Source organism: Psammomys obesus, unplaced genomic scaffold, assembly GCF_907164565.1.
Source record: "Psammomys obesus unplaced genomic scaffold, mPsaObe1.curated_primary_1811, whole genome shotgun sequence".
NCBI classification, from domain to species: domain Eukaryota; kingdom Metazoa; phylum Chordata; class Mammalia; order Rodentia; family Muridae; genus Psammomys; species Psammomys obesus.
In genome coordinates, this window is record NW_026592776.1 from 5,773,558 (window position 1) to 5,798,051 (window position 24,494).

Below are 24,494 nucleotides of genomic sequence, written 5' to 3' on the forward strand. Positions count from 1 at the left end.
ACAGAGGAAGACAATGCAGCCACTCCTGATGAGACCTGATATACTAGGGTCAGAAGGAAGGAGAGGAGGACCTCCCCTATCCGTGGACTTGGGGAGGGACATGGGTGGAGAAGGGGGAAGGAGGGTGGGATTGGTAGGGTAGGAGGGAGGGAGCTACAGGAGATACAAGGTGAATAAACTGTAATTAATAAAAATAAAATAAAATGAAATAAAATAAAATCACACTTTTCTTTGTAGCTAAGCATTCCTCTCTGTGGCTACCATCTTCTTGTAAAACATAGTGAATGCTGCATGTGTGAACTGAAGGAACCCACTGAGGAAAGCGTTATTAAAACTCTGTAAATCAAGCTACATTCCTTTTGGCCCTCTATTGCAAATTCTTCACATGTTAATATCATTCATTTATCACATTTGCTTGTCTCCTTATGATCATGTAGTAAAAGACAATTACATAAGCGCCAAATACATCCGTGCCAAGGAATGTTCTAAACGCCTGTTTTGTCAATAGTTTAAAGTTTTCTTAATTTTATTAAGAAATAAACTGTCTTTGAAACTGAAGCTTTTTTTTTTTTTTTTTTTGCTTATACTCTTTTGGAGAATTTTGGAACTCAAGAAATATGATCCCTAGTATTTGATAATTAGAAACAATGACATAAGTATGGCTACAATCAACTGTTAGTAAAATAAAGTTTTTATAACATAAGAGTTCAGTTCCTGATCCTGATATTCCCTGGAGCATAGCTAAAGACTTATGTAAGAACATGAAATTTATACTGAAAAACATCCTTACTTGTTCTCAGGGAAGTTTCATGACATGTTGAAAGGTCTGAATAAACAAAACTTTAATGAAGTTTTTCCACTTAGTAGATAGTTGATTACTTTGTTTTGACTGTTGCACTCAGTCTAATTTCACAGCAGTTTTTGTTGTTGTTCCAAATAGGCATATGTGTGCAGTTTGGCAGTTCCTACCTTAAAGGTGCAGACTATGTGATGAACTATCTCTTAGAAACAAAGTAAACAGAACTGCATGGAATGGTGATTGAGTGGACAATGTGTTAAAATCAAGCTCAAATTCATCTACACTTCATGAAAACACTCTTAAAACTTGTATGCTATTTGGGCATCTCTTTCTCCATCTGTCACGGAAGGATTATTAGTAAATATAACGCTATTAAAATTAGTTTTTATTGTTATTTATATCAGTCTGTATATGTGTGCTCCACATGAGTGCAGGGCCTGTGAAGGCCGGAAGAAGGCATCAGATCCCCTGGACCTGAACATTCCTACAATGGAACATACTTAATAGAGTTTGGAGAGATGGCTCAGTGATTAAAAGCACTCACTGCACTTCCGAATGTCTTGAGTTAATTCTGAGCACCCACATGGCAGCTCATAAATATCTGATCCCATCTTCTGTGTGCAAATGCAATCCACTTAATATGGGTGCTGGGAACCAAAACTTAGGTCCTCTGTAAGAGCAGCAAATATTCTTAGCCACTGAGCCAACTCTCCAGCTGCCCCAAATACAATGTTTTTACAAGTGATAAATAAATAATAATCAAGTATTTACAAAAGAAGGGCATAAAGGAACATAGAAATAAACATACTAGCTATAATTATCTGTCTGGATATGATCTTAACTTAGCTACAAATGTTTTATAGAAAATGCCCAAAAATTGCTCTTTAAATTATTCTCTCCTGTGTATCTGAGGTTCAAATCATTCCAAGGTGCCGAGTGAGTCCAGGTCTTCTTCCTGTGTCCCCCATTCCTTGGAGCAACAGAGCTTCCAAGCAATATCTGTCTCATGTCTATATCATAAGCATAAGATAATAACCCTCAAAAAGCATGCACAGTCCCAATTTGTACTATGTCATATCAGCTACCATCTTATTGGCCAAAGCAAGTATCATGGCCAAGCTCAAAGTCAGGACGCAAGAAATTGTCACCAGTAGAAATGCAAGGGATGAGTAAATAATTTAAATAACATTTGAATCCCTGCAAATCTCCAAGAACCTCCATAGATTTAATTGTGTTCATAATTACAATTTATACTCACGTTTTAAAACAGGAGCAGGGACCAGGGATACATTTTAAAGAACTCTAATGAGGGTGAAAAGAACAGATTTGGAAAACACTTAAGAGACTTTACCTAGCTGGATAAGCCCCCTGTCTCCTGACTCCCAGCATTCCAAACCACTTACAACGACTAAATCAACTAGGTATGCTTAACTTTGCTAAAGTCATTTCCATAAAGGACAAGGGCAAAAATGTAGACTGTGGAAACTGAAAAAAATATACACAATAAAATTTACATCATGGTTCTCTTTTCTTTGCTGTAGGTCTTTGAGATATCAGTGCCTCTGACATCAGTGCCTGAGTTGGTGCCCATTAAAATTGCCAACCACACGGGTTGTAAGTGCTTGCCCACGGTCCCCCACTATCCCTACTCAATTATCAGAAGATCCATTCAGATCCCAGAAGAAGATCAGTAAGTATTTCCTGGACTTGATAATGTCTGTTCTTGCTGTTGTACAACTGTTGTACATTCCTTTAGTTATTATAGAGGCATCCCCAGAAAGACATGTATTGCGTGTTTTCTATCTTATGGAACATTAAAAAAAAAGTCATGAAAGTAGAGGAGAAAATTATAGGGGAAAAGAAGATGAAAAGGAGAGGGCAGAGAGAAGAGAGGGTAAAAGTGCAGGTGAACTGTATTTTAGGTGTGAACAAATATTACTCCCTTCTTTTCATTAAAAATTTTCATTTCTGGCTTCAAAACCACACCTACTCAGAGTATACTTTTTTTCTGGTTTATTTGAGACAGGTCTCTTGCTGACCTGGAACTTGCTCTGTAGACCAGGCTGGGCTCAAACTCACAAAGATCCACCTGCTTCTGCCTCCTGAGTACTGGGATTAAAGGAGTGTGCCACTACCACCCGGCTTCAAACATATGCTATATCTATATTGCAGTAGGACCTCAAACCTTGATGGTTATGAACACAACATGTTTACTTACAGACACCTTTGGGTTTTTTTGTATGTGATTTTTGTATGTTTGGTTTTGCTTTTGATTTTTTTAGATAGGATCTCACTTTGTAAGCTCTGGCTAGCCTGAAACTCCCTATGTAGACCAGGCTGCCTTTGAACCCTCAGAGATCCAAACATCAGTCTCTTGAGTGCTGGGATTAAAGATATGCAGCTACATTGGCCCAACACCTTTGTTCTTTATATATTTTTAAGTATAATTTTTTATTTATTCATTTTATATTCCAGTTGTAATCCCTTCCCTCTTCTCTTCCTGGTCCCACCCTCCCTCTATGTTTATCCTATCCCCCCTTCCCTATTCCTCAGAGAAGCAGAACCCCTCCTATCCAACCCACCCCAGCATAACGAGTCACATCAGGACTGACTGCATTCTCTTCCCCTGTGGCCTGGTGAGGTAGCCCACATGGGGTAAGTGATAGAAAAACAGGCAACAGAGTCCATGTCAGAGTCAGTCCCCATCCCCCTTACTAAGGGAAGTTGCCCTTCGGCTACATCTGTGTAGGAGGCCTAGGTCTAGTCCCCCAGCTATTTAAAACAAGGAAGGAAAGAAATTTGCAGATAAATGGATGAAACTAGGAAAGATCCTTCTGAGTGAAGTAACCCAGACCCAGAAAGACACACATTGTATATACTCACTTATAAGCAGGTTTTAGCCATATAGTACAGGACAATCATACTACAACTCACAGACCCAAAGACGATAAGTAACAAGGAAGACCCAAAAGAGGAAGGATGCTTAACTCCTACTCAGAAGTAGAAACAGAATAGACAGAGGAAGTGGTTGAAGAGAGGGAACAGGGTAAGAGAAGGAACATGGAGAGAAATGAGGGATGGTATCAGACCTGGGAAGATCAGGAGTGGGAAGGCAGGTTTCTCTTCTTTCTGAAAGAGAGCAGGTGAGGACTTCTCTGCCACCAGCTGGAGACCTACAACAGGGTAGGCTCCTGGGAGGCTATGAAGGTGACTCTAGCTGAGACTTCTAGTAACAGAGGTCATGGAGACTGAAGCGGCCACCTTCTAACTAAACACCTTTGTTCTTAACACGAGTTGTTGAATGCATTGTAACACTGCTCCAGCCTCAAAGCTACCTTGTGTTACCTCACTCCAGAGCAAGCAGTGAGTCTCATAAATTCAAGTTTAGTTTCTAAATGTTCCCTAATAGAATATTTATAGATATAGAATCACTGATGTCTTTCCTAAATATAAATTAAGCTCTACTTTTTACTTTGTTTATGTTTATGTCTGTGTATGCATATATGTGGGTTGGTGCACACACCATTGACATCCAGAAGAAGGTGCTGGAGTATTTAGAGGTGGAATTATAAATGGTTGTGTGCTGACCCATGTGGGTGATGGGAACCAAACTCAAGTCCCATGGAAGAACAGTAGTCCATGCTGTGTGACCCATTGATCTCAAAACAGTTATTCTCCTCCATCACTTTTAGAAACAAATTTTGAAAAGTACTAGCATGCTCCACAGAGAATGTTTAGATTATTAGGTATTAAATATTAAGAATGACTTAATATTCCCAAAGTTTAATTACCCTGAAAAACTTTTCAATCTGGTTCATTCCTTTCTTTTCCTAGATGTTCTCATTCCAAGAAACTCTGTCCTATTGACATGCTGTGGGATAACACCCAATGTAAATGTGTTTTACAAGATGAGAATCCACTCCCCGAAACAGAAGGTAATGATGGCAGTAGTGAAATGATAGCCTCAGTGATAAACAGGGCACAGCACTTGACATGACTGAGCACTTACTGTGACCAGCTGCATTAGTTCCCTTTCCGTTGTTGGGATAAATTATCATGATCAAAAGCAATTTCAAGAAGAAAAAGTATATTTTGACTTATGGTTCCAGGGTAATAGAGTCCATGTTGGTGGGGAAGCTATAAGAGCAGGCAGGTATGGTGTCTGTAGCAGAAAACTGGCTGATCGCTTGTCTGCACACAGAGAGCAAAAAGAAAACAGGAAGTGGGCTGAGGCTATAAATCACCAAACCCTACCTCTAGTGATAGATATACTTCCTCCAGAAAGGTATGGCTTCCTAAGGGTTCCATAACCTCCCCATACAAAAGCCACCAACTGGGATCAAGTGTTCAAATACTTTCACCAAAAGAGGGGACATTTCTCATTCAAGGCACAGCACCAGAGAGTGTTGTAATTTTCGTGACAACCCTATGATCACACCTCTTCATAAGCACACAGTGTCCACTCTGATATAACTAGTAATTTCCTCACCATCACACAGGTAACAGTGGCAGAAGTGTTTGGATTCTAGAGCCTTCTCTGTTGTGAACATATGCATCAATGAATTGCTCTGTTGTTCATTCTTAAAGAAAAGTACAAAGTGGGCAAGCCACCCTAAAGCAAGTGTTAAACGGTAATGAAAACTATTTCAGGGTGACACACACAGGTCATTTGGAACTTGGTTTCTTTCAAATGCACCATTTGAAAGCAAGGCAATAATCTGGAAAAAAATACTGGAAGGGAGGAGAACACAGGGAAACATTTTTTGAGAACTAGAGCAAACCATTCTACCAAGCTAAAACACACAGGGAATTGCTAGCCTGTCATTCATTCTCACAGTCACTAAAGCTGTGAATCCTAGGATAAACATATGGCTGAACATGCATAAGGTTTTATTTACTCTCCCTAACACGTGACATGGTTCCACAGAAAATTATCACAAGAGATCATGCAATGTGAGTATTGCTTGTTTTAAACAGTGATCTCCTAGCAAAGATTCAAACCCATGGAATCTGTCATTCAAATGAAATAGCAAGCTATTATTGATGTTGTCCTGTTGTTCTGGTTCTCAGTACCTTTCCAAAGTTTCTCTAAGAGCTCAAACTACGATGTGAGATAATATATTTTTAAATTTATATAGTCAAAGGCTTACACATATAGTTTGCACAGAGACACACTATAGCAAAGGGTGACAATTGAGGCAGCATGCCACAATGCAATTGCTAAAACATTATTAGCCAACCCTTCATGGAGTTGAAGCCAAGGAGCTCCCTTGGGGGACACCTCCAATAAGCAGGTTAGACTCTACAGACTTAGAGAGGGTTATAACCTGGGGTGAGGCATCTTCTTTCCAAGGGAGGTTAATTCCACGGGAGGACTCATTTAGGCTTGTGTACTGAGGATGGAAGGTCTTGTAAGGAAGGAGAGATGTGCTCTGAGCAGAAGACTGTAAGTGCTCAGGGCTGAAGTGAGAGAGCAAAACATAAATACGGTGATGGAAAATATTGCAGAGTGGTGAGGTGTATTGGTTATTTTTTTAGGTACTGTAACAAAATATTTGACAAAAGCGATGAGGAAGGAAAGAAGGAAGGAAGAAAGGAAAGAAAGAAGGAAGAAAGGAAAGAAAGAAGGAAGAAAGGAAGAAAGAAATGAAGGAAGGAAGAAAACAAAGGAGGAAAGGGAAGGGAAGGTAGGGGAAGACAGGATGGGCCTTTTTTTATTTTTGCTTTAACAGGGAACAGTCCTTCATGATGGGGATGACTTGGCAGAAAGAGCAGGAGAGGTCTGATCACACTGTGTCCCCAGCCAGGAAGCAGAGACTGATGCTCCTGCGCATCAGCCTGTCCTGTTCTTCCCGCTCCTCGTATTCAGTCTTCGTGCCCAGCTCACCTTTACAGTGAGTTGTCCCCAGTTAAACCTCTCTGGTAGTGTCATAGGCACACCCAAGGGTGTATTTACTGGGTGGTTCTTGAAACCAGTAAAGTCAACAATGAAGATTAACCATATCATGCGAACACATACCTACTGAGGGGGGAAGTTTGATATGAGGAGATGAAGCAGGGGAAACTAGTAGTATTGGAGTGGCAGTACTTAGTAAGTTCTGAAAGAGCCTGGGTGTGATCTTTTGGACAAATGGAAACCACCCAAGTGGTTCAAGAAAGAGAAGAGTAACAACCCATTGGAATTGTAGAAAGCTCAAGCCAGTAACAGTGTAGAAGAGAACTAGTTGACCTGAGCAGAGGACAGGGAGCAGGGAACCTTTGGAGGAGGCTGTGACAATAGTGGAAGTGAGGAAGGAGGGTGGGCTGCATCTCAGTTACTTCTAGTTTTCATCACTCATACCATCCTTGTGTGCCCAAGTTCCCATCTGCTTCTCCAGTGGTCCCATTCTCCTGATGACACATTACTTTCTGTGCACTAAACACCCTTTCTGTGTACAAAGTTGTTGAGCTAATTGCCTTGTGTACAGTCATTTATTCTCCAGAATTCGGTTGATGCAAGTCCAGTTCATTTTTGTATCGATGCAAGAATGAATAAAAGTGAACAGAACAAGGCTGAGGACAGAATGCACTGATAACCCAGAATCAACCTCCCTAGGGATGTCAGGGTGTCAGCCTCAACTACTTGCTCTTTGACTTCTCCTGCATCCAATCTCGCTTTGCTTCAATTTGCTTGTAAGGACATGTGTTCTGCTTCTGCCACATAATCTGCTGAACCTCTCAGGATTGTGTTTGCTTAAAGTTTGCAAGAATGGTGCCAGGATGGTTTTCTTATGAGTCTCTGCTACCACCTAGTGCTCAATATGAACCTTTTAAGAGTCAGTTGTTTTCCAGTAATCTAGCCTTGTCTTGCTGTAAATTGGCATTTGCTTCGGTGACTAATAGCATATGCAGCTCATCTTTTTCTGCTTTATGAGATTCAGAATGGAATCCTTGTGAACATCCAATCCACATAGTTTCTAAATATTTGTCAATTAAAGAGCAGTCAAAAACATGAGACTGGATCATGAGAAATTGCCATTTTGGGGTGAGGTGGGGGAGAAAAAAAAGGAGGAAAGGAGGGATGAGAAAGGGTATGGGAGGATTTTAGGGTCCATATCATGGGAATTTTTTTTATGTTTACATATCCTGGTGTAAAATTTAGCCTTTTTGTGTGTGAAGAGAAGACTTTAAAGTATGGCTGGGCTTGGTAACTCACATCTTTAATCACAGCACTCAGGAGGCAGAGACAGGTGGATCTCTATGAGTTCAAGGCCAGTCTGGCCTACCTAGAAGGTTTCAGGACAGCCAGGATTTCATAGTAAAATCCTGTCTCAATTAAGCTTCAGTGGTGATGGAATCAGGTTTGTATTTGATAGCCACATGAGGGCGGACTGCAGGCATACACACTGTGTCTGTGAGATGAGCGACAGCCATCAACATAAGAAATACAAGGTACTGAGCAAATTGTGAAACAGGCAGTGTGATGGAGATGAGAGGGTGTGAAAAAGGGACCAAGTGGAAACAGTGACCACACAGTCTAGTGGACAATGGTGCTAGTTTCCAAATGAGGCAAACTGGGAAAGAGGTACGTTTTGGAAAGAGATATTTATTCCTTTTCTTCCCAAACCTTCACGAGTTCTGAGATGCAAAGTACAAGTTCTTCCACAATTGTCTCTTTTTCCATTTGTTGTTTGCTTTTGCAAACACATAAGACAGGCTCTTATGTGTTCCAGCCTAGCCTTAAATTCAATACTAAGCAGAGGATAACCCTGAACTTTTGATCATTCCACTTCTACCTCTGGAGTTGGGGCTAGGATTACAGTCATGTGTCACCCAGTTTAGGAATCAGTCATTGAAGATTGAGCCCAGAACTTCTCATGAACTCTACGCAAGCATTCTACCAGTGGAGCCACACTCCCAGCCCATCTCTTATTAATTTTACAATGTATTTCAATTCACTGATTGAGACTGGACCACAGTTTATTGTCACCTATATGTTTCATACAAGTGGTGTTATCTGAGATGAGGAAATGCATCATTGGTTGTCTGGAAGTTCTGAGGAAAATATTTCTACAACATCATTACATCTGGTTCCTGCTCTTCTAAAACACTAGGAGGGAGGCTATATCATTCATACCCTATGGACAGCCTATGTCTTGTTACTACTGGCTGGTTGCAGAAATAGATGTATGTATGTATGTATGTATATGTGTATGTGTGTATATATATGTATGTATATGTATGTCTGTAGTTAAAGATCTATTTATTTTTTAATTTATGTGTATGAGTGTCTCGTCTGCATTGTTTTTACATAGTGTGCATGTACTGCCCATGCAGTTCAGAAGAGGGCAAGAGACCCTTTGGGATTGCAGTTATAGGCAGTTTTAACTGGCCACGTGGGTGTTGAGAACCAAACATCTGGGTCTTTTGTTAGAGCAGGGAGTTCTCTTAACCCTTGCACCATCTCTCCAGCACAGAAGTTTATATTATTAACAGGTCCATTACCAACATAAACATCTGTCTGAAATGTTCAGCTTATGGTATTTTTTATTTAAATCCTAAGATACATGAGTTCTATGTTTATGCTATGAAATCACAGAAGGATCTCTTTCACGCCATGAAAAAAAAAATTAAGGTAAAAAAATCTATAGGTGAGGAGATCAGAAGGATCCAAGTTTTATAGGAAAGATGTGGAACTTGAAATTAATTTGGATTATCACATTCTCCAGTTGCCATACCAACACTTCCCTGTTTCTGTTTAGACCACTCTTACCTCCAGGAACCAGCTCTCTGTGGACCACACATGAAGTTTGATGAAGATCGTTGTGAGTGTGTCTGTAAAACACCATGTCCCAGAGATCTCATTCAGCACCCAGAAAACTGCAGTTGCTTTGAATGCAAAGAAAGTCTGGAAAGCTGCTGCCAAAAGCACAAGATTTTTCACCCAGACACCTGCAGGTCAATGGTCTTTTCACTTTCCCCTTAACGTGGTTTACTGGTGACACTTAAAGAACATACTAATCTAAGTCGGTGGGGCTCTTTTCCTCAGTGCCCGAGTATACCTTTACAAAAAAAAAAAAGAAAAGAAACAGTTTGGCATCTAAGAAATAAGAGGCAGTGTATATAGTGAAGATTAAATTGTTTTGTTGTTTCAAAACAGGGTCTCATGAATTACAGACCTGAACCATCATTTCTGCTGTTACACTTTCATAAGTGAAAAGGAAATCAGTAACATTTGAACAACTGGGTTAAGGGGAGGTTCCGATTATCTAGCTAATTCTCCCTCTGTCTCTGTCTTTCCCTCTCTCCCTCTCTCCTCTCTCTCTGTCTCTCTTTCTCTCTCTGTGTGTATGTTTTCTTGAAGAAGAAGATATCACTAGATTTGTGTAGGTAAGAAACTTAAGGATGATTATAACCTGGGAGGCCATTGGTTGAGCTTTGATCAATTTTAAAACCTACCCAAACTAACCACTGAGGTTTTAATTAAATTTGTTCTTTGACAATTTCATACACATATAAAATACATTCTGATTACCCCTATAATCTCTTAACTCCAGCCTACTCCTGTGAACCAATTTCCTCCTTCCAAGACCTTTTTCCCACATTCATGTCTTTTTGTTTTGTCTTGTGACCCACTAAAAACAGCTGAGGCTTTTTGTGTGACCATAGGTTTGGAACTGTCAAAGCTTGTTTGGTTTCACCCACCAAAAGGTCCACAACTGAAGACAGTGACTCCCTTGTTCTCCAGAGTCCATCAGTGGCCCAGAGCTCACCAAGGAGGGGTAGGGCACCCTGAGCCCTTCCCAAATGCATAAGTAACTGCTGAGAACTTTGCCCTTGTGTAGGCCTAGGTCAGATCACCACAGCTGTGTGAGTTCCTGATAGGAAAGTCTGTGTCATGCCTAGAAAATGGTACTTCCTAGCCCTTCTTTCTACTTTCTGATTCTTACATTTTCCCCAGCCCTTCTTCTGCCATGTGCCCTGAGCTTTGCAGGAGGTGGTATCAACATCTTGGTTAGAGTTGAGCCCTCAGCCAGTTGAGTGCCCACTTAGAATATTACATTGACACTTTAAATACATAACTGGAATTTTTCCTTTGAATACACAATCAGATGAAATCAGAACTGAATGATTTATTCAAAGTTGATCCTTGCTTTTAAAGTCTCCTCTTCACTTTCTTTTGTGACAGCTGTGAGGACAGATGTCCTTTACTCACCAGAACATGTGCAAGTAGAAAGCCAACCTGTGGAAAGCACTGCCTCTTTCCAAAGGAGACAAGGGCCCAGGGATTCCACAGCCAAAAGAACCCTTGATTCAACTTCCTCCCAAATTCCCCATCCCAGTCACTTTAAACAGCATGATGCTTTGTCAAGTTGCTGTCACTGTTGCCCACCACCCTTCAGGTGTTAGAAAATTGATTTTACCTAGTGCCACAATAAATCCACATTTCCATGCAACAGCAGCTGGGTAATTTCCTAGTTCACTGACAAATGACTTCTACCTTCAGATGCCTCTGCACACCAGTATTCAGAGAGGAAGAGGTCTGGGGAGCCCATTGTTTTGATGCATGAGAAAGGATTGGCTGCTACAGAGTAAGCAGGTGCCCCATGATTGATTACTCAGACTGGCAAAGTCCAAGTGCAATGCTTATGAATTATTCTGGTTCTTTCTTATGCAGAATTTCATATGTGTGAGCAGCACTAATGTAATTCCTGTTCAGCTTGTACTTTTCAAGTTTACTGAACCACTGCCTGATATTTCACATTTAAATGTATTTAAAGGAAATAAACATCATTACTCAAGCCATAGAAGTTGGTGTTATTTACTATGCTATTCATCTACATTTCATGCTAATGGGAAATATTTTCAAGACAAAAGGGTATCCAGAAATGGGAGTTTTAGGGAATACATAAATAGACTAAAACTAGACCTCATTTTTGGGAAGCCAAGGCAGAGCTCCCAACAGGTTTATCATTCTAAACAAGGGTAACACAGGAATTCTGGGAATCACTCTGTGGTATATGAATAAATTGAACTTGACTGTTATCTTTTTCATGGAAAGCAGCCTAACAATGCTAACATCTCCCCACCACCTGGGATTTAAAAAAATGTGTGTGTGTGTGTGTGTGTGTGTGTGTGTGTGTGTGTGTGTATGTGTGTGTGTGTGTGTTGCTCAAATGTATGAATGTACACCATGTGCATGTTGTGCCCTTGAAGGTCAAAAGAAGGCACCAGATCCCTTGAGATTAGAGTTATATATGCTTGTGAGACACCAAGTAGGTGCCGGGAAATGAACCAAGGTCTTCCGGAAAAATAATCAGTGTTCTTAACTGCTGCTCCTTTCTCTAGCTTCTGCTCTTTGTTTCGTGGCTGCCCAGGAAAAGAGCATGAGGCTTTTTCTTTTTTCTTCTCTGTCCCTAAGGTATCCCTACATATAATGTGTTGGTTGCATAGACTTTACCGAAAATTTGGCTCATCAGAGAGAATTAAATAGCACTAGCAGTATTATCAAACAACTTAACAAATGTATCTCTCTTAATACTGTGCATAGATAAGACAGAGAGACAGACAGACACACACACACACACACTTATTCTATTACAGTAGTTAGCACACAATTGTGTAAATAGCTGTATTCAAATCTGTTCTTCTAGGGTCCTTTCAGGGTTGGAGTATTTCCTGATCAAAATTATGTGACCCAAATTTCTAAGGTCAGACCCTGAAGCAGGACAGTCACAAAGAGAAAGATAATGATAAAGAAATGTAACCCCAGGGTGGAATTGTTGGATCCTGGCCTAAATCCCTGCCCTTCCTCTTCAAATTTACCAAGCAGTTCCCAGGTTCTCCCTTTGTTCGCTTATGTTGTCTGAAGCCTGTGGATTGGAGCCTTCCAATACTATTTAGCTTCCTTTCTAGTCTCCCCCTTTTTTTTTTAATCCTTAACCTAGCTGTGGGCCTGTTGCTGGAGCAGTTCCAAGAAACATCTGCTGATCCCAAAACAATGAATTCTGCAAAAAGAGAAAGAGTGCATTCACAAAGTAGCAAAGAAATGTGGGAGTGTGAGACTGAAATCACAAACTTGCCTTCCAGAGGAGAGAGCTCATGGATATTTATGGGATAAAGAAGTAGGCTGAAAGGTGATCAAAGAGGATGCATTCAATGCTCTATGAATATGCAATTAAACTTCGTAGCTTTCCATGGAACACTTGTTCACAAAATGACAGTTTTAGCAAAACCGGTGATATTAGCAAGATCTGTGGGTGGAGTTTTCTCATACACACCCCACATCAAAAGGTCACACACTTCTGCACAGGCCCAAGGAACTAGTTTGAAGGTACAACAGAAGTAGCCTTTTAATTCCTGAGAAGTGCCTTAGGCAACTGTTATCATCATGATCCACAGGTTCGATAGTCATCTACAGCAGTGGGAGAACAGTAACATCCTGGGTTGTATGGCCTCCAAAATTAGTTATTTTCACGGTCACCCCCCCAAAAAAGGTAGTGTGAGGTCTAAAGTTCTGTTTTAAGTTTAAATTACTATGCTTACAAGATGCATAAAACAAAAATGCCTCTAACCTGTAAGCTTCACTTGCCCAAGGACAGATAGCCTCCTGGAATGCTGGGGGCTATTCCTATAAGATAAAAGGCAGGCGACAAGTTTTTGCTTCAGTACACAAGGTTTGCAGTCCCTACTGTGCATGCGCTTGATCATACATAGGTGGTAGGTGTGTAGACAGGAAGTATGACAGGATGTATCCTTGCTCCTGATGGGACTAAGGTGGGAAGCTTTATGGGGTTTGCCTTTATAAGCACCTGATTAACATGAGTGGGCACTATTTTCTGTGAACCACAGGTATGGACCTGACCAGTGTCCATTGTCCTTGACAGTACTGAATAAAACTTGCTTCAAATTTGGCTCAAAAATTGTGGTAGTGGTGTTATTCTTGCCCATTGGGATTAATAGTAGCTGAGAGCAAGGAATCCAGATTGCTTAATTAGGTTTTTCCCTGGATTTCAGAAGTGGTTTCACTCTGCTGTTGTTATTCTTGCTCTTGACACTTCTTGCTACTGGCACAATCACTCCTCTCCTGTTGCATGCTTGTACTCTCCCTCTTCGACCACAATGCTGATAGCTTCTCCCTCATAATTTTATAGTTTAAATCAATTTTCTGAAAAGGCTCTCACACAACAAGGTTTTGTAAGATGCACTTCACCTTTCAATTCTCTACCTCAGCATTTCATTTACTTCTTCCTACTCTATGCCCCTCCAAGGTATTTGGTGAAGCTCTCCTGATTACTGAGGCAGAAGACAATTGAAGTGTCTTGACAACACACAGGTAAATGAGTCCGTCTGCTCATCCATTTTTAAATGGATTTTTAGATTTTATTTTATGATTGTCTTACGTGCATTTTGGATGTGTAGCTCATGTATGCCTGGTTCACAAGGAGGCAAGAAGAGAGCACCGAGTCTCCAGAAACTGAAGTTAGAGGCAGCTGTTAACTGCCATGTGAGCACCAGCAACTGAACCCTGGGTCCACTGCAACAACAAGTGCTCTTAACCATTGAGCCATCTCTTCAGCCCTTTCACTCATTCCTGACACGAAAGAAAGAAAGAAAGAAAGAAAGAAAGAAAGAAAGAAAGAAAGAAAGGAAAGAAAGAAAAGAAAAAAAGAAAGGAAAGAAAGAAAGAGTCCAAGTCACCAATGAGGAAAAAAGACTCAAGTTTAAGGTTGAGGTCTGTCACCTAATCTCATTGTGAGGTGAAACAACATTAAACTTCAGCTTTCTCATTTCATTTGAGTCATGGGGAAAAAAAAATGAGCATTGTAATATACTTTACCAATCAAAGGGCTTATATGATAGAAGGAGACATTTGGACAAATACTAAAAATTTGGAGTCTCTGAAAGGTTTTTGGCTTTTATTGAATCCTTGAACTTACTACATTTTGGGTAAAAGTGCTCTGGATCCCTAACTGCCATCTCCAGGGGGACATCACTGGAAGCCATAAGAATGGGTCCCAATTAACTTCTGCCTGCCTTGGTCCTTGATAGGCCTACTAACCCTTCCCTCTTCAGTTCCCAACAATCAACAGGAGACTGTGCTTGCCTCCTCATGGCTGGTCAGGATAGAGCTGATCTCAAGAGGTCATGCTTGCCTCCAAATGGCTGGTCAAGGTGGGGCTGGCCCTGGAGGGTCTATGTTAGCTATTTTTCTTTTTCATTGCTGTGACCAAAGAAAAAGCCTTCACAAAAAAGAAAGTTAAAGGAGAAGATGAGGAACCTGCCTGACTCCATTTTGAAGGCAAGAGCCATTAGGCTGCATTGTTAAAAGTAAGTTTCTGTTTCCTGGAACATGACCAGCCCCAACTCATGACCTTGACTTGCTTTGGGGAACACCATAACCTTCCCTAACCCTCTCTAATCACATGGTGGCCACATGGTGATAGCCGTTTGTTTGAGATTTTTCTGTACCTCCTTAAGGCTCCATTCCATTCTATAAAACTGCTTTGCAACTACTTCTGATTTAACTCCTTAAAACCCCTAAGGAACCGTGGTAGTGGTCTTATTCTTGCTTGGTGGGAGTAATACACATTGTGTTTTGACTTATAGTTTCAGGGGACAGTCCATCATGGTGACAAAGTCTCGGCAGCAGGAGCATGAGGCAGTTGGTCACTTCAAGTCTACAGTCAGGAAACAGAGAGAGATGAATGTTCCTGCTCAGCTCCTTTACTCCTGTTAAGTCAATTCATGAGCTGTGCTTTTGAGGTGGTACTGTCAGCATTCGGGGCAGGTCTTCCTGACTCTGGTAAACCTCTCTGAAAACACCCTCAGACACATGCAGGTGATTTCAGATCCAATCAAGTTTACAATTAAGGTTAACGGTCTTAAGGTGGAAGTAGAATAACTTGGTATATTGTTTTTTATTCCCCCCCCCCCGAGTTCACTTATATAAGAATATTTGTTATACTAACAGCCTTAGAAATTCTGAATGCTGAAAATTCTCAACCTGTCAAAGAAAATTCAAATATGATGGGGATCTCCAAGAGCAGAAAGCAAACTGCAGATAACAGCAACACACAATGTTCCTGATTATGTAAGCCACAAGGCCAGAGTGTGCTATAGCACAGATCATAAATCTGTGACCAAAACAGTGTGGTGGAAAGCTCTTTAGAGACTGAAACATATTGGGCAGCATAATGATGAACACTGCACTACTGGCTGAGACACTTGAAAGGCATGGCACAAACAGTCCACTTTAAGGTACTTGAAGCATTTCACAGCACAGTCAAAATTGTGAATTTAATGGAATTCTCATTTTGTGTGAAAACAACACTTTGCAAAAAGTAAACTCTTAATAAAAATTACTTAATAAACAGCAAATCGTTTCACTGATTTTTTGGACACTAAACAAAAATTCTCTAAAAATAATGTCAAGAGTACCTTTATATACTTCGCATAGTTGCGACTCTGTTAGATGACATGAATACTTAGATTATTCCAATGCTGCAACTCTTCATAAAAAAAATTAAGAATTTAGCTCTCAAAATAGTTACCAGATGACAAATATCCCCAAATACTCTAATATTTGATCCTTGTAATAATTTAATAAACAATTAGCCTGTGATAACTTTATCACTGATGCTATTTGTTCTGACCCACTGGTCAGTTTTGGAACCCTGCTTGTTTTGATAGGTGATATTCGATTTGAACACATTATATACTTATTTGCTGATCTGTGGCCTCTGGCTGCTTTTGGTTTCATACCAACAGAATTGATTAATTATAACCAAAACTGATGCCCTAGAGTACTTCAAATGTGTACTTCATAATTCCATTCAGAAAATTTCAGTCAATTCATAAATAAATAAAATAGTCCTCATTTTGTCAAGTATCATTAACTTACAATATATAGAAGAAATGAGAGTATTTTTTTAACTTCTACAAAAAAAGGCATCATCTAGCCTGAATTGGCTGTTCCAATAAGCTTGCTTTACCTTCTTTTTGTTATTCTATAACTATGCAACACAATGAAACTAAGGAAAAACATGCTCACAGTCCCTGTTTCTTCCCTCTGTTACTTCCCCAATTTACCCTATGCATGGAAGGATATCTCTATACTCTCCTCCAAGTCTCACAAAGTGACCAATAAGCCATAGCCCCCCCCACCCCCAGTCATAACTCAGAAGGTGCTACAGGTTTGGATACAGGTAGCTTTAGTCACAGTCTATTCATTTCAGCAGACTCTGGCTCTACTTGTTACTCCAAAACCAGCTCACCCCCCGCCCCTGGCCTCAGTGGTCATTCCATCAACGAAGAACTTGTCTAAAGACAGAATGTACAACGTAAGTCACATTCTTCAGTCTTTCTCCATATGGCTGATCTCATTTAACACCTTGCCTGGCTTTCTTCACTTACATAGTCATCAGCTTCCAAGAGAAAACATTCCAGCAGGGCATGGCTTAGTCCATTGCTAATTTTCATCTACTAAGGTACCATTTGTGAAGGTATCATATGGTTAAACCCCAGAATCGATGTGGGAGGGAGTTAAATAAAGGTTATCAGTCAATAGATCCTTTACTGAAGGCCACCATTGTAAAAATATAGTTCTAGGCTAGTTCCTGTCCCTAACCACACATGAATCCTGCCAGAATCTATTATGGACCCCTGGTCCATATTTTACTGCCACCACTTATGATGTCCAGGACCTGTGTAGCTTTTAGTCTTAACTAACAGTTTTCAAGATTGATTATGTATATGTTTGGTTCTTTAAAAAATACATGTACACAGGAATCTGATTTTTCTATTTGAAGCAGAAAAAGGAAGAGAGTCACAAAATAATGACTGAAAATATCATATTTGTTAGAAATCTGGGTCAGCATCAAGTACATTTTCTTCAGGAAGTTTACTTAAGCATTCTATCAGTTTGCTCTAATTCTTACTAACAATGTCAGTAGTTTGGATGCATCTCTTCTCCCTCTCGTTCTTTTTTTGTTTTGTTTGTTTGTGTTTTGAGACAGGGTTTTCTTTATGAAACAGCCCTGGATGCTCTGGAACTCTCCTTGTAGACCAGTTTGGACTGGAACTCCCAAAGAATCACCTGCCTCTGCCTCCTGAGTGCTGGGAGTAAAGGCGTGTGCCACCACATCTGGCTCCCTATCTCTTTCTTGTATAATTACACAAAAATATCTCCCGAGCAGTGATCATCTGTCTCAATATGATATCTTCATTCACTTTTTAAAAAAGGATCTTGCTTTCAACTTGTATAAACACCCTCTGCTTATTGTTTCACAAATGCTGGTAGTTAGAAATACTCTTTCCTTTGAAACTCCCAGCAACGTATTTCTCTTATGACACTTAGCAATTCCTTTTCTTATAGACAGTTTCATAAGCCAAATTTTCTCTTTGTGCACTTTGCATATAAATAGCAAGATTTCTCTAAAACTATCTAAGGATGCTTATTTACCTATGACTTTATAAAGAAATAAAATTCAAGACAAGATGATACCTACATTTACTTTACATCTTTTCTTTTTAGGCCATTTGATAGTACAGATGGTATTGGCTGCCTTCATACTTTATCATCAGAACAGACTTCACATCAACATTTTAGTCAAATTTTAGTGGCTTCCAAGAACATTCTCTAAAGCAGTGGTTCTCAACCTTCCTAATTCTGTGACCCTTTAATACAGTTTCTCATTTGTGGTGATCCTCAACCATAAAACTATCTTTGTCGCTACTTTATAACTGTAATTTTGCTACTGTTATGAATTGTAACATAAATACTAGCACCCAGGAACTTCCCAAGGGGGTCACAAGCCACAGGTTGAGCAGCTTTTTTCTAACATCATGCTTTGAGGTTATTCAGGCAGAATTCAAATCATCCCCAGATTTCTCTCTTAACTCCACTACAACTTTCTTTTGGCTTTTAAAAAAATAGCCTGAACTTTAGCACAAGTTTCAAAGGGATACCAGTCATGGTGATGGTGATGCTACGCAGCAAAGAACTTATTCTAGAAAGTGTAGAAATGGCAGTGCTGGGGAACTGCAAGTACCAGCTGTAAAGAGTGGGGGACCATTAGGACATCTCATAGATTCTGTCTTCTTGGCCAAGTACCACTAGAGCATGATCTTGCTCCAGACCTCAAGACACTTTTGGCTGAAGACTGTAACAGCTTAAACAGGAGCGTTTCAGGTTATACCTAAGATTCCTAGCGCGCACACACACACACACACACACACACACACATTGAGAGAGAGAGAGAGAGAGAGAGAGAGAGAGAGAGAGAGAGAGAGAGACCCTTTCTCCCCGGACGAGCTGTAAGACAAAATCCAAAATCTAAACTTTTAAAAAGAACGTCCTTAACCATTAGGATATGCATAGATATGTAGGTCTGAAATTCAAAGTTTACAATTTCTTTTTTACTTGCTGTGATTTTTTTTTTCTGTACTTCTATTTTCACTTTTTTTCACAATTTATTCATTATATATCCCGATTAAAGTCCCCTCCCTTAACTCCCCCAGTCCCATCCTCCTTCCCTTTTCCACTCATCCCCTTCCCCTAGTCCACTAAAAGAGGCACTTCTCCACTATTGCCATCTGCCCATAGCTTGTTAAATCTCATCGGTGTATTTTTACTTATTGCGTTTAGCAATCCTGCCAGAATGATAAGAACCAACTTGGCTGGGTCTGGGGCGGCACTAACTATAAACCGCCCTGACACAGATTTCTCCGCCTTCCGTCTCTTCCCCGCCTCCCCACCCCCCTTGCTTTTCTCCCGGTTTCCCTTCAAGTCTCTCTAACCGGAAGGAGGCGGGGAGAGAGCAGGCTTCCTGAAAAGAGACGCCATAACTAGGCAACCAGGGTACGTTTGCCGGGGATCTTCCGCAGCTCTTAGGAGACGTGGTCTGGCGTTCGCTGACGCTACAATTCAGCGCTCGAGTTGGGGATGACTGGGCGTCTCTCTTTCACGTGAATTCAGAACCTCTGTGTGATTGGCTACCGTGGGGGCGCGGCGCACAGGTCGCGGACGTTTCTGATTGGTGCTTTGGAGCAGCAGGGCGGGATTCTGCTTACAGCCGCGGGAGGTCCGGACAGAGGCGGCCATGGGATTCGAGGGTAAGTGCGCGTCTTGGCTGTCCTTCCCAATGCTCTCGATCCCTTCTGGACGGGGTTGTGCCTTTCTCATTGGAGCGTGGCAGGCTGTGGAGGAGGTGAAACCCACCCGGCCTGAAGCCCGGAAGTCGAGTCTGAGGGTCTGTGTAGTCGAATGGGTTGAGGGTGTATTGATGGCTGGAACTGGTGCCTAGGCTGAGTTTACTAGAGCGAAGGACTAGAACCTCAAGATGTTTTTCTGACTCCCTTTCGGTCTGCCCAGACCTGGCCTGATCCCGGAGAGGTGGCTGATGGACCCAGGGTGACCCTCTTTTTGGCTCTAGTGCACCTCTCGGGAGTCATGCGGGTGCATTGCCGTGGGACTGTACGGTTCTCTTGATTTCTCAGCAACTCGGTAGCTTCTACTACTAAGGGAGCTCACTGGCTATGGTTGAGAATTTTGAGGTCTTCTTGACTTTTGTCATGTATGTGGCTTGGATAGGGACATTGCACAGATCTGCCCAACCTGTAACGCTTGAGAGAGAATTTACCAGATTTTACAGCTTATCTTTACCTATAGGAGCTAAGATTCAGTGAGTATGCAATGTGTTGAGCTTTTACGAAATGAAGATTTTAGGAGTGATAAGTGGATGGCAGGCAGACTCAGAACATTGGAGGTCAATTATGGACTTTCAGATAATTTCATTTGTTTTTATTGTCATTCACTTCTTAAAATTGAACATGACTAAAGATCCAGGTTTAGATGACGCACCCCAGAAGAACAGCATTAGCCACTTAAAAGTGTTAACTTGAGGCTTTCCTTTCCTTTTGTAAACTTGATACTTCTTTGCCTTCATTATTTATTGATTGATTGATTCTAAGTTTGATCTTCTCTCTTTTCTTTTTTTTCTCCAGTTTATGTGACAGGGTACCCCCGTAGCCCAGTCTTACCTGTCCTGTAACCCTCAACTCTCTGCCTCCCAAGTACATGACCCTTCCCTGCTGCCTCACTTTGTATTTCTGAGGATTCTTTAAATGTAGATGAATTTGTGGGAGAAAATCGACACGTATATAGTTTGCAAGTGAGACCTGAAACTTCAGAGTTTAGGATACTAATTCTCCATTGAGTTTTTGCAGCCTTGCAGAGCTCAACTAAGGAGGATTTTTGCCAGATCTTTGGGGCACTGGCATTGAAAGTCAATGTCTCTATAGAACTGAATATTGAGTGAGCATTTAATATTGGGATAGATTTAGGGGACTCCTGAAAGAAACATTTCCTACCTTAGATGTAGGAAAGAGCCCACACATATAGCCCGTCTCCAGTTCTATGTTTCTTTTCAGAGTCTGCACTAAAAGGAGGCCAGTCTTGGAAGAAAGGCCGACACAACTAAAAGAAAGATTCAGAAAAGAGAAGGGAACAGTTTGAGTATCAGCATTCTTGAATAAGGAAGGAGAAACTGGATTGTCTGCAGCATGAGCTCCAGGTAACACTTGAAGAGGGTGTTCTAGGGGAACATGGAGTGTCTCTGACATGAACTCAGTGGCGGGTTCTTTGATCTCCTCCGCTGCCCCCCCCCCCCAGCAAGGGAGGAACAGCCTTGCTAGGCCACAGAGGAGGACATTACAGCCAGTCCTGATAAGACCTGATAGGCTAGGTTCAGATGGAAGGGAAGGAGGATCTCCCCTATCTGTGGACTTAGAGAGGGGCAGGGAGGAGATGAGGGAGGGAAGGTAGGACTGGGAGGGAATGAGGGAGTGGGCTACAGATGGGATACGAAGTAAATAAACTGTAATTAATATAAAACAATAAAAATTAAAAAAGGACGTTCTAGATATAGGTATATTTTAATGGAAACCAAAAAGCTAGTACCAGATCAATAGTTAAGCTGTGCAGCAACAATCAGCATATTTTCTGTGATGAGCCAGATGTTAATACTGTGGGTCATATGGTCTTTTTCAAAGCCACTCTGCTATTGTAGAACAGTAGTTATTCACATAAATGAATGGGCAAGCCACGTTCCTGTAAAATTTTGTTTATAAAAATAAACAATACCAATATAATTAGATTCAGATCCTAGCCTGTTTTAATATCCTTTTCTGCCTCACAAACAACAAAAGAAAGCACTATAAAACAACAGCCATTTTGCTGTTTTTCATGACTCGGGAATCTGTTAGACTTAGATAGTGGTACTTTAAAAAAGTTATTTATTTATTTATTTATTTATTTATTTATTTATTTATTTATTTATTTATTTATTTTATGTATGTTAGTGCTCTATCTGCATGCACACCTGCATACCAGAAGAGGGCATCAGATCCCAGTATAGATGGTTGTCAGCCACCATGTGGTTGCTGGGAATTCCACTCAGGACCTCTGGAAGAGCAGCCAGTGTTTTTAACTGCTGAGCCATCTCTCCAGCCCCAGCTAGTGGTGTTTTTATGAGTATTTTCAGGGGTTGCTCTGGAAGGCTGTATTCAGCGAGTAGTCTGGCTAGAGACTAAGTGTAGGTAAGCATGTAGAGATGACTGGGTCTCTACCTCTTTCATGTATCTTGTAAGTACTTTTTCTCTCATTGTCTCCCCTACCCTTCTAGTAGCTGCATGACTTATGTGGTAACTACAGAAGTAAAAGCCATCAGATCTTTCGTAGGCAGAGGTTCAATATTTGCATGTCACCTCTACCATGTCTTGTGGCTTAAATGGTCCAAATGCAAGGGAGATTCCTAGATGTGATGGTGCATACCTGTAATCCCAGCCCTCAGGAGCAGGGGCTGTGAATATGAGTTCAAGGTCAGCATGACCTACATAGGTAAAACTTGGCTTAAAAATTATGTGGAGAGAGATGATCACTAATGAAATGGCCTGCCACATTGTAATCCCTCTTACTTCCTTAAGCTTTAGACTTTGCATTTATATTATGTAATTGATCCTTATTTAGGTCTGTCAACTAGACAGGTAGCATTTAGAAAACTCTTCATCTGTGTAGTGTTGGATATATAGTGATTTAATAAATGATAAAGCTTAATAAGCTGATAAAGTGGTGAAGAGAGGGAAAATATATGGGTATATGCTTAATTATTGGAAAGAATTGGTTCGTTTTGGGGGCAAGCCATTCTGTACTATGGCCTAACAAACATTTCAGAGGTACCAGTTTCCCATCCCAGTTAACACGTTGCAGGATGTAGTTTTTGTCATATGACACCTCACCATGCTAAGCAAGTAAATGTTGTCAAAAAGAATAAACTGTTAACATGCTTTGCTTTTATTTCTAAGGGGAAAGCCTTAAAAATTGCCTTACGATTAAAACTGTTTCTAACAGGATTTGGGATAGGGAATGGAATGAGTCTTTGAGCTGATGTCCTGCTTTGTTTTTTTGTTTCTTTTTTTTTTTTTTCTTTCAGGTAATGGAAGACACTTTTCTTAACTGGCTTGCTTTGAAAACTGATGCCTGAACCACCTCAGCATGGCCAATAGAAGAGGAGGTGGGCATGGCCAGCCTCCCTCAGTGATGCCTTCCTGGTTTAGCCCTCGAACTCTTTCCACCAATAGGACCTGCACTCATAATATATGCATGGTGTCTGACTTTTTCTACCCGAACATGGGAGGTGTGGAAAGCCACATTTACCAGCTCTCTCAGTGCCTCATTGAGAGGGGGCACAAGGTCATAATTGTCACCCATGCTTATGGAAATCGAAAGGGCATCCGTTACCTCACCAATGGCCTCAAAGTTTATTACTTGCCTCTCAGAGTCATGTACAACCAATCTACAGCCACGACTCTCTTTCACAGTCTGCCATTGCTCAGGTACATATTTGTTCGGGAAAGAGTTACGATAATCCATTCCCACAGTTCTTTTTCTGCCATGGCCCATGATGCTCTCTTCCACGCCAAGACAATGGGGATTCAGACAGTCTTCACGGACCATTCCCTTTTTGGATTTGCTGATGTCAGCTCGGTGCTTACAAACAAGCTTCTAACTGTGTCTCTTTGTGACACAAACCACATCATTTGTGTCTCTTATACTAGTAAGGAAAACACTGTACTAAGAGCAGCACTGAATCCTGAAATAGTGTCCGTCATTCCTAACGCTGTAGATCCTACTGACTTCACTCCAGAACCATTTAGGAGGCATGATAGTGTAATAACTATTGTTGTTGTCAGCAGACTTGTATACAGAAAAGGTAATGACATAGTAGCTTTATTTGCATTGACAACTTTTTTTATTCCTTGTGGAAAACTGTTCAATACTTGTATGTGATGATTGCTTGCTTTTTCATTCTGTGCAGTGGCTTTATAATGACTTGTAACTATTGCAAGGGAAGGTCAAATATCATTTTATACATCTAAGAAGAGAAATGTATAGACTGGCTTTGAATGTTGCCCAACCTTTCATGTTGTAATGGTTACTGAATAAGAAAAGGCATTGACCAGATGTCCTCTAATCAGTGAGATGCTTGTAAAAATTAAGAGATCCCTGTGAAGGTAGTCAGAACAGAGTGTACTGTGTGATCTTTTCTTTTTGATTGCAGAAGTTAATGGTTTTTTATTACAGATGTTTTCAAAGCTCACATAGCACATCTTTCTTTCCTTCCTTCCTTTTTTTTTTTTTTTTTTTTTTTTTTTT

At 40.7% G+C, this 24,494-nt stretch overlaps 2 protein-coding genes across 3 annotated transcripts in view; both read left to right on the plus strand.

The window, feature by feature from the left end:
* Positions 1–11,574, plus strand: part of Vegfd (vascular endothelial growth factor D) — a 34,185-nt gene extending 22,611 nt beyond the window's left edge. Inside the window, exons 4-7 of the mRNA XM_055615745.1 lie at positions 2,341–2,489; positions 4,634–4,734; positions 9,541–9,736; positions 10,968–11,574. Of these exons, the coding sequence (XP_055471720.1) occupies positions 2,341–2,489; positions 4,634–4,734; positions 9,541–9,736; positions 10,968–11,091 (570 nt within the window). The 3' untranslated portion in view covers positions 11,092–11,574. The remainder of the gene's footprint in view (positions 1–2,340; positions 2,490–4,633; positions 4,735–9,540; positions 9,737–10,967) is intronic.
* An 8,289-nt stretch (positions 11,575–19,863) lies between these two features.
* Piga (phosphatidylinositol glycan anchor biosynthesis class A) overlaps positions 19,864–24,494 on the plus strand; it is a 14,286-nt gene continuing 9,655 nt past the window's right edge. The window contains exons 1-3 of one of the 2 annotated variants that reach the window (XM_055615767.1): positions 19,864–19,894; positions 21,212–21,354; positions 23,272–24,051. In XM_055615767.1, the coding sequence (XP_055471742.1) occupies positions 23,334–24,051 (718 nt within the window). In that variant the 5' untranslated portion in view covers positions 19,864–19,894; positions 21,212–21,354; positions 23,272–23,333. Of the gene's footprint in view, positions 19,895–21,211; positions 21,355–23,271; positions 24,052–24,494 lie in introns of those variants that run through there. The other variant, XM_055615769.1, reaches the window with a different exon arrangement.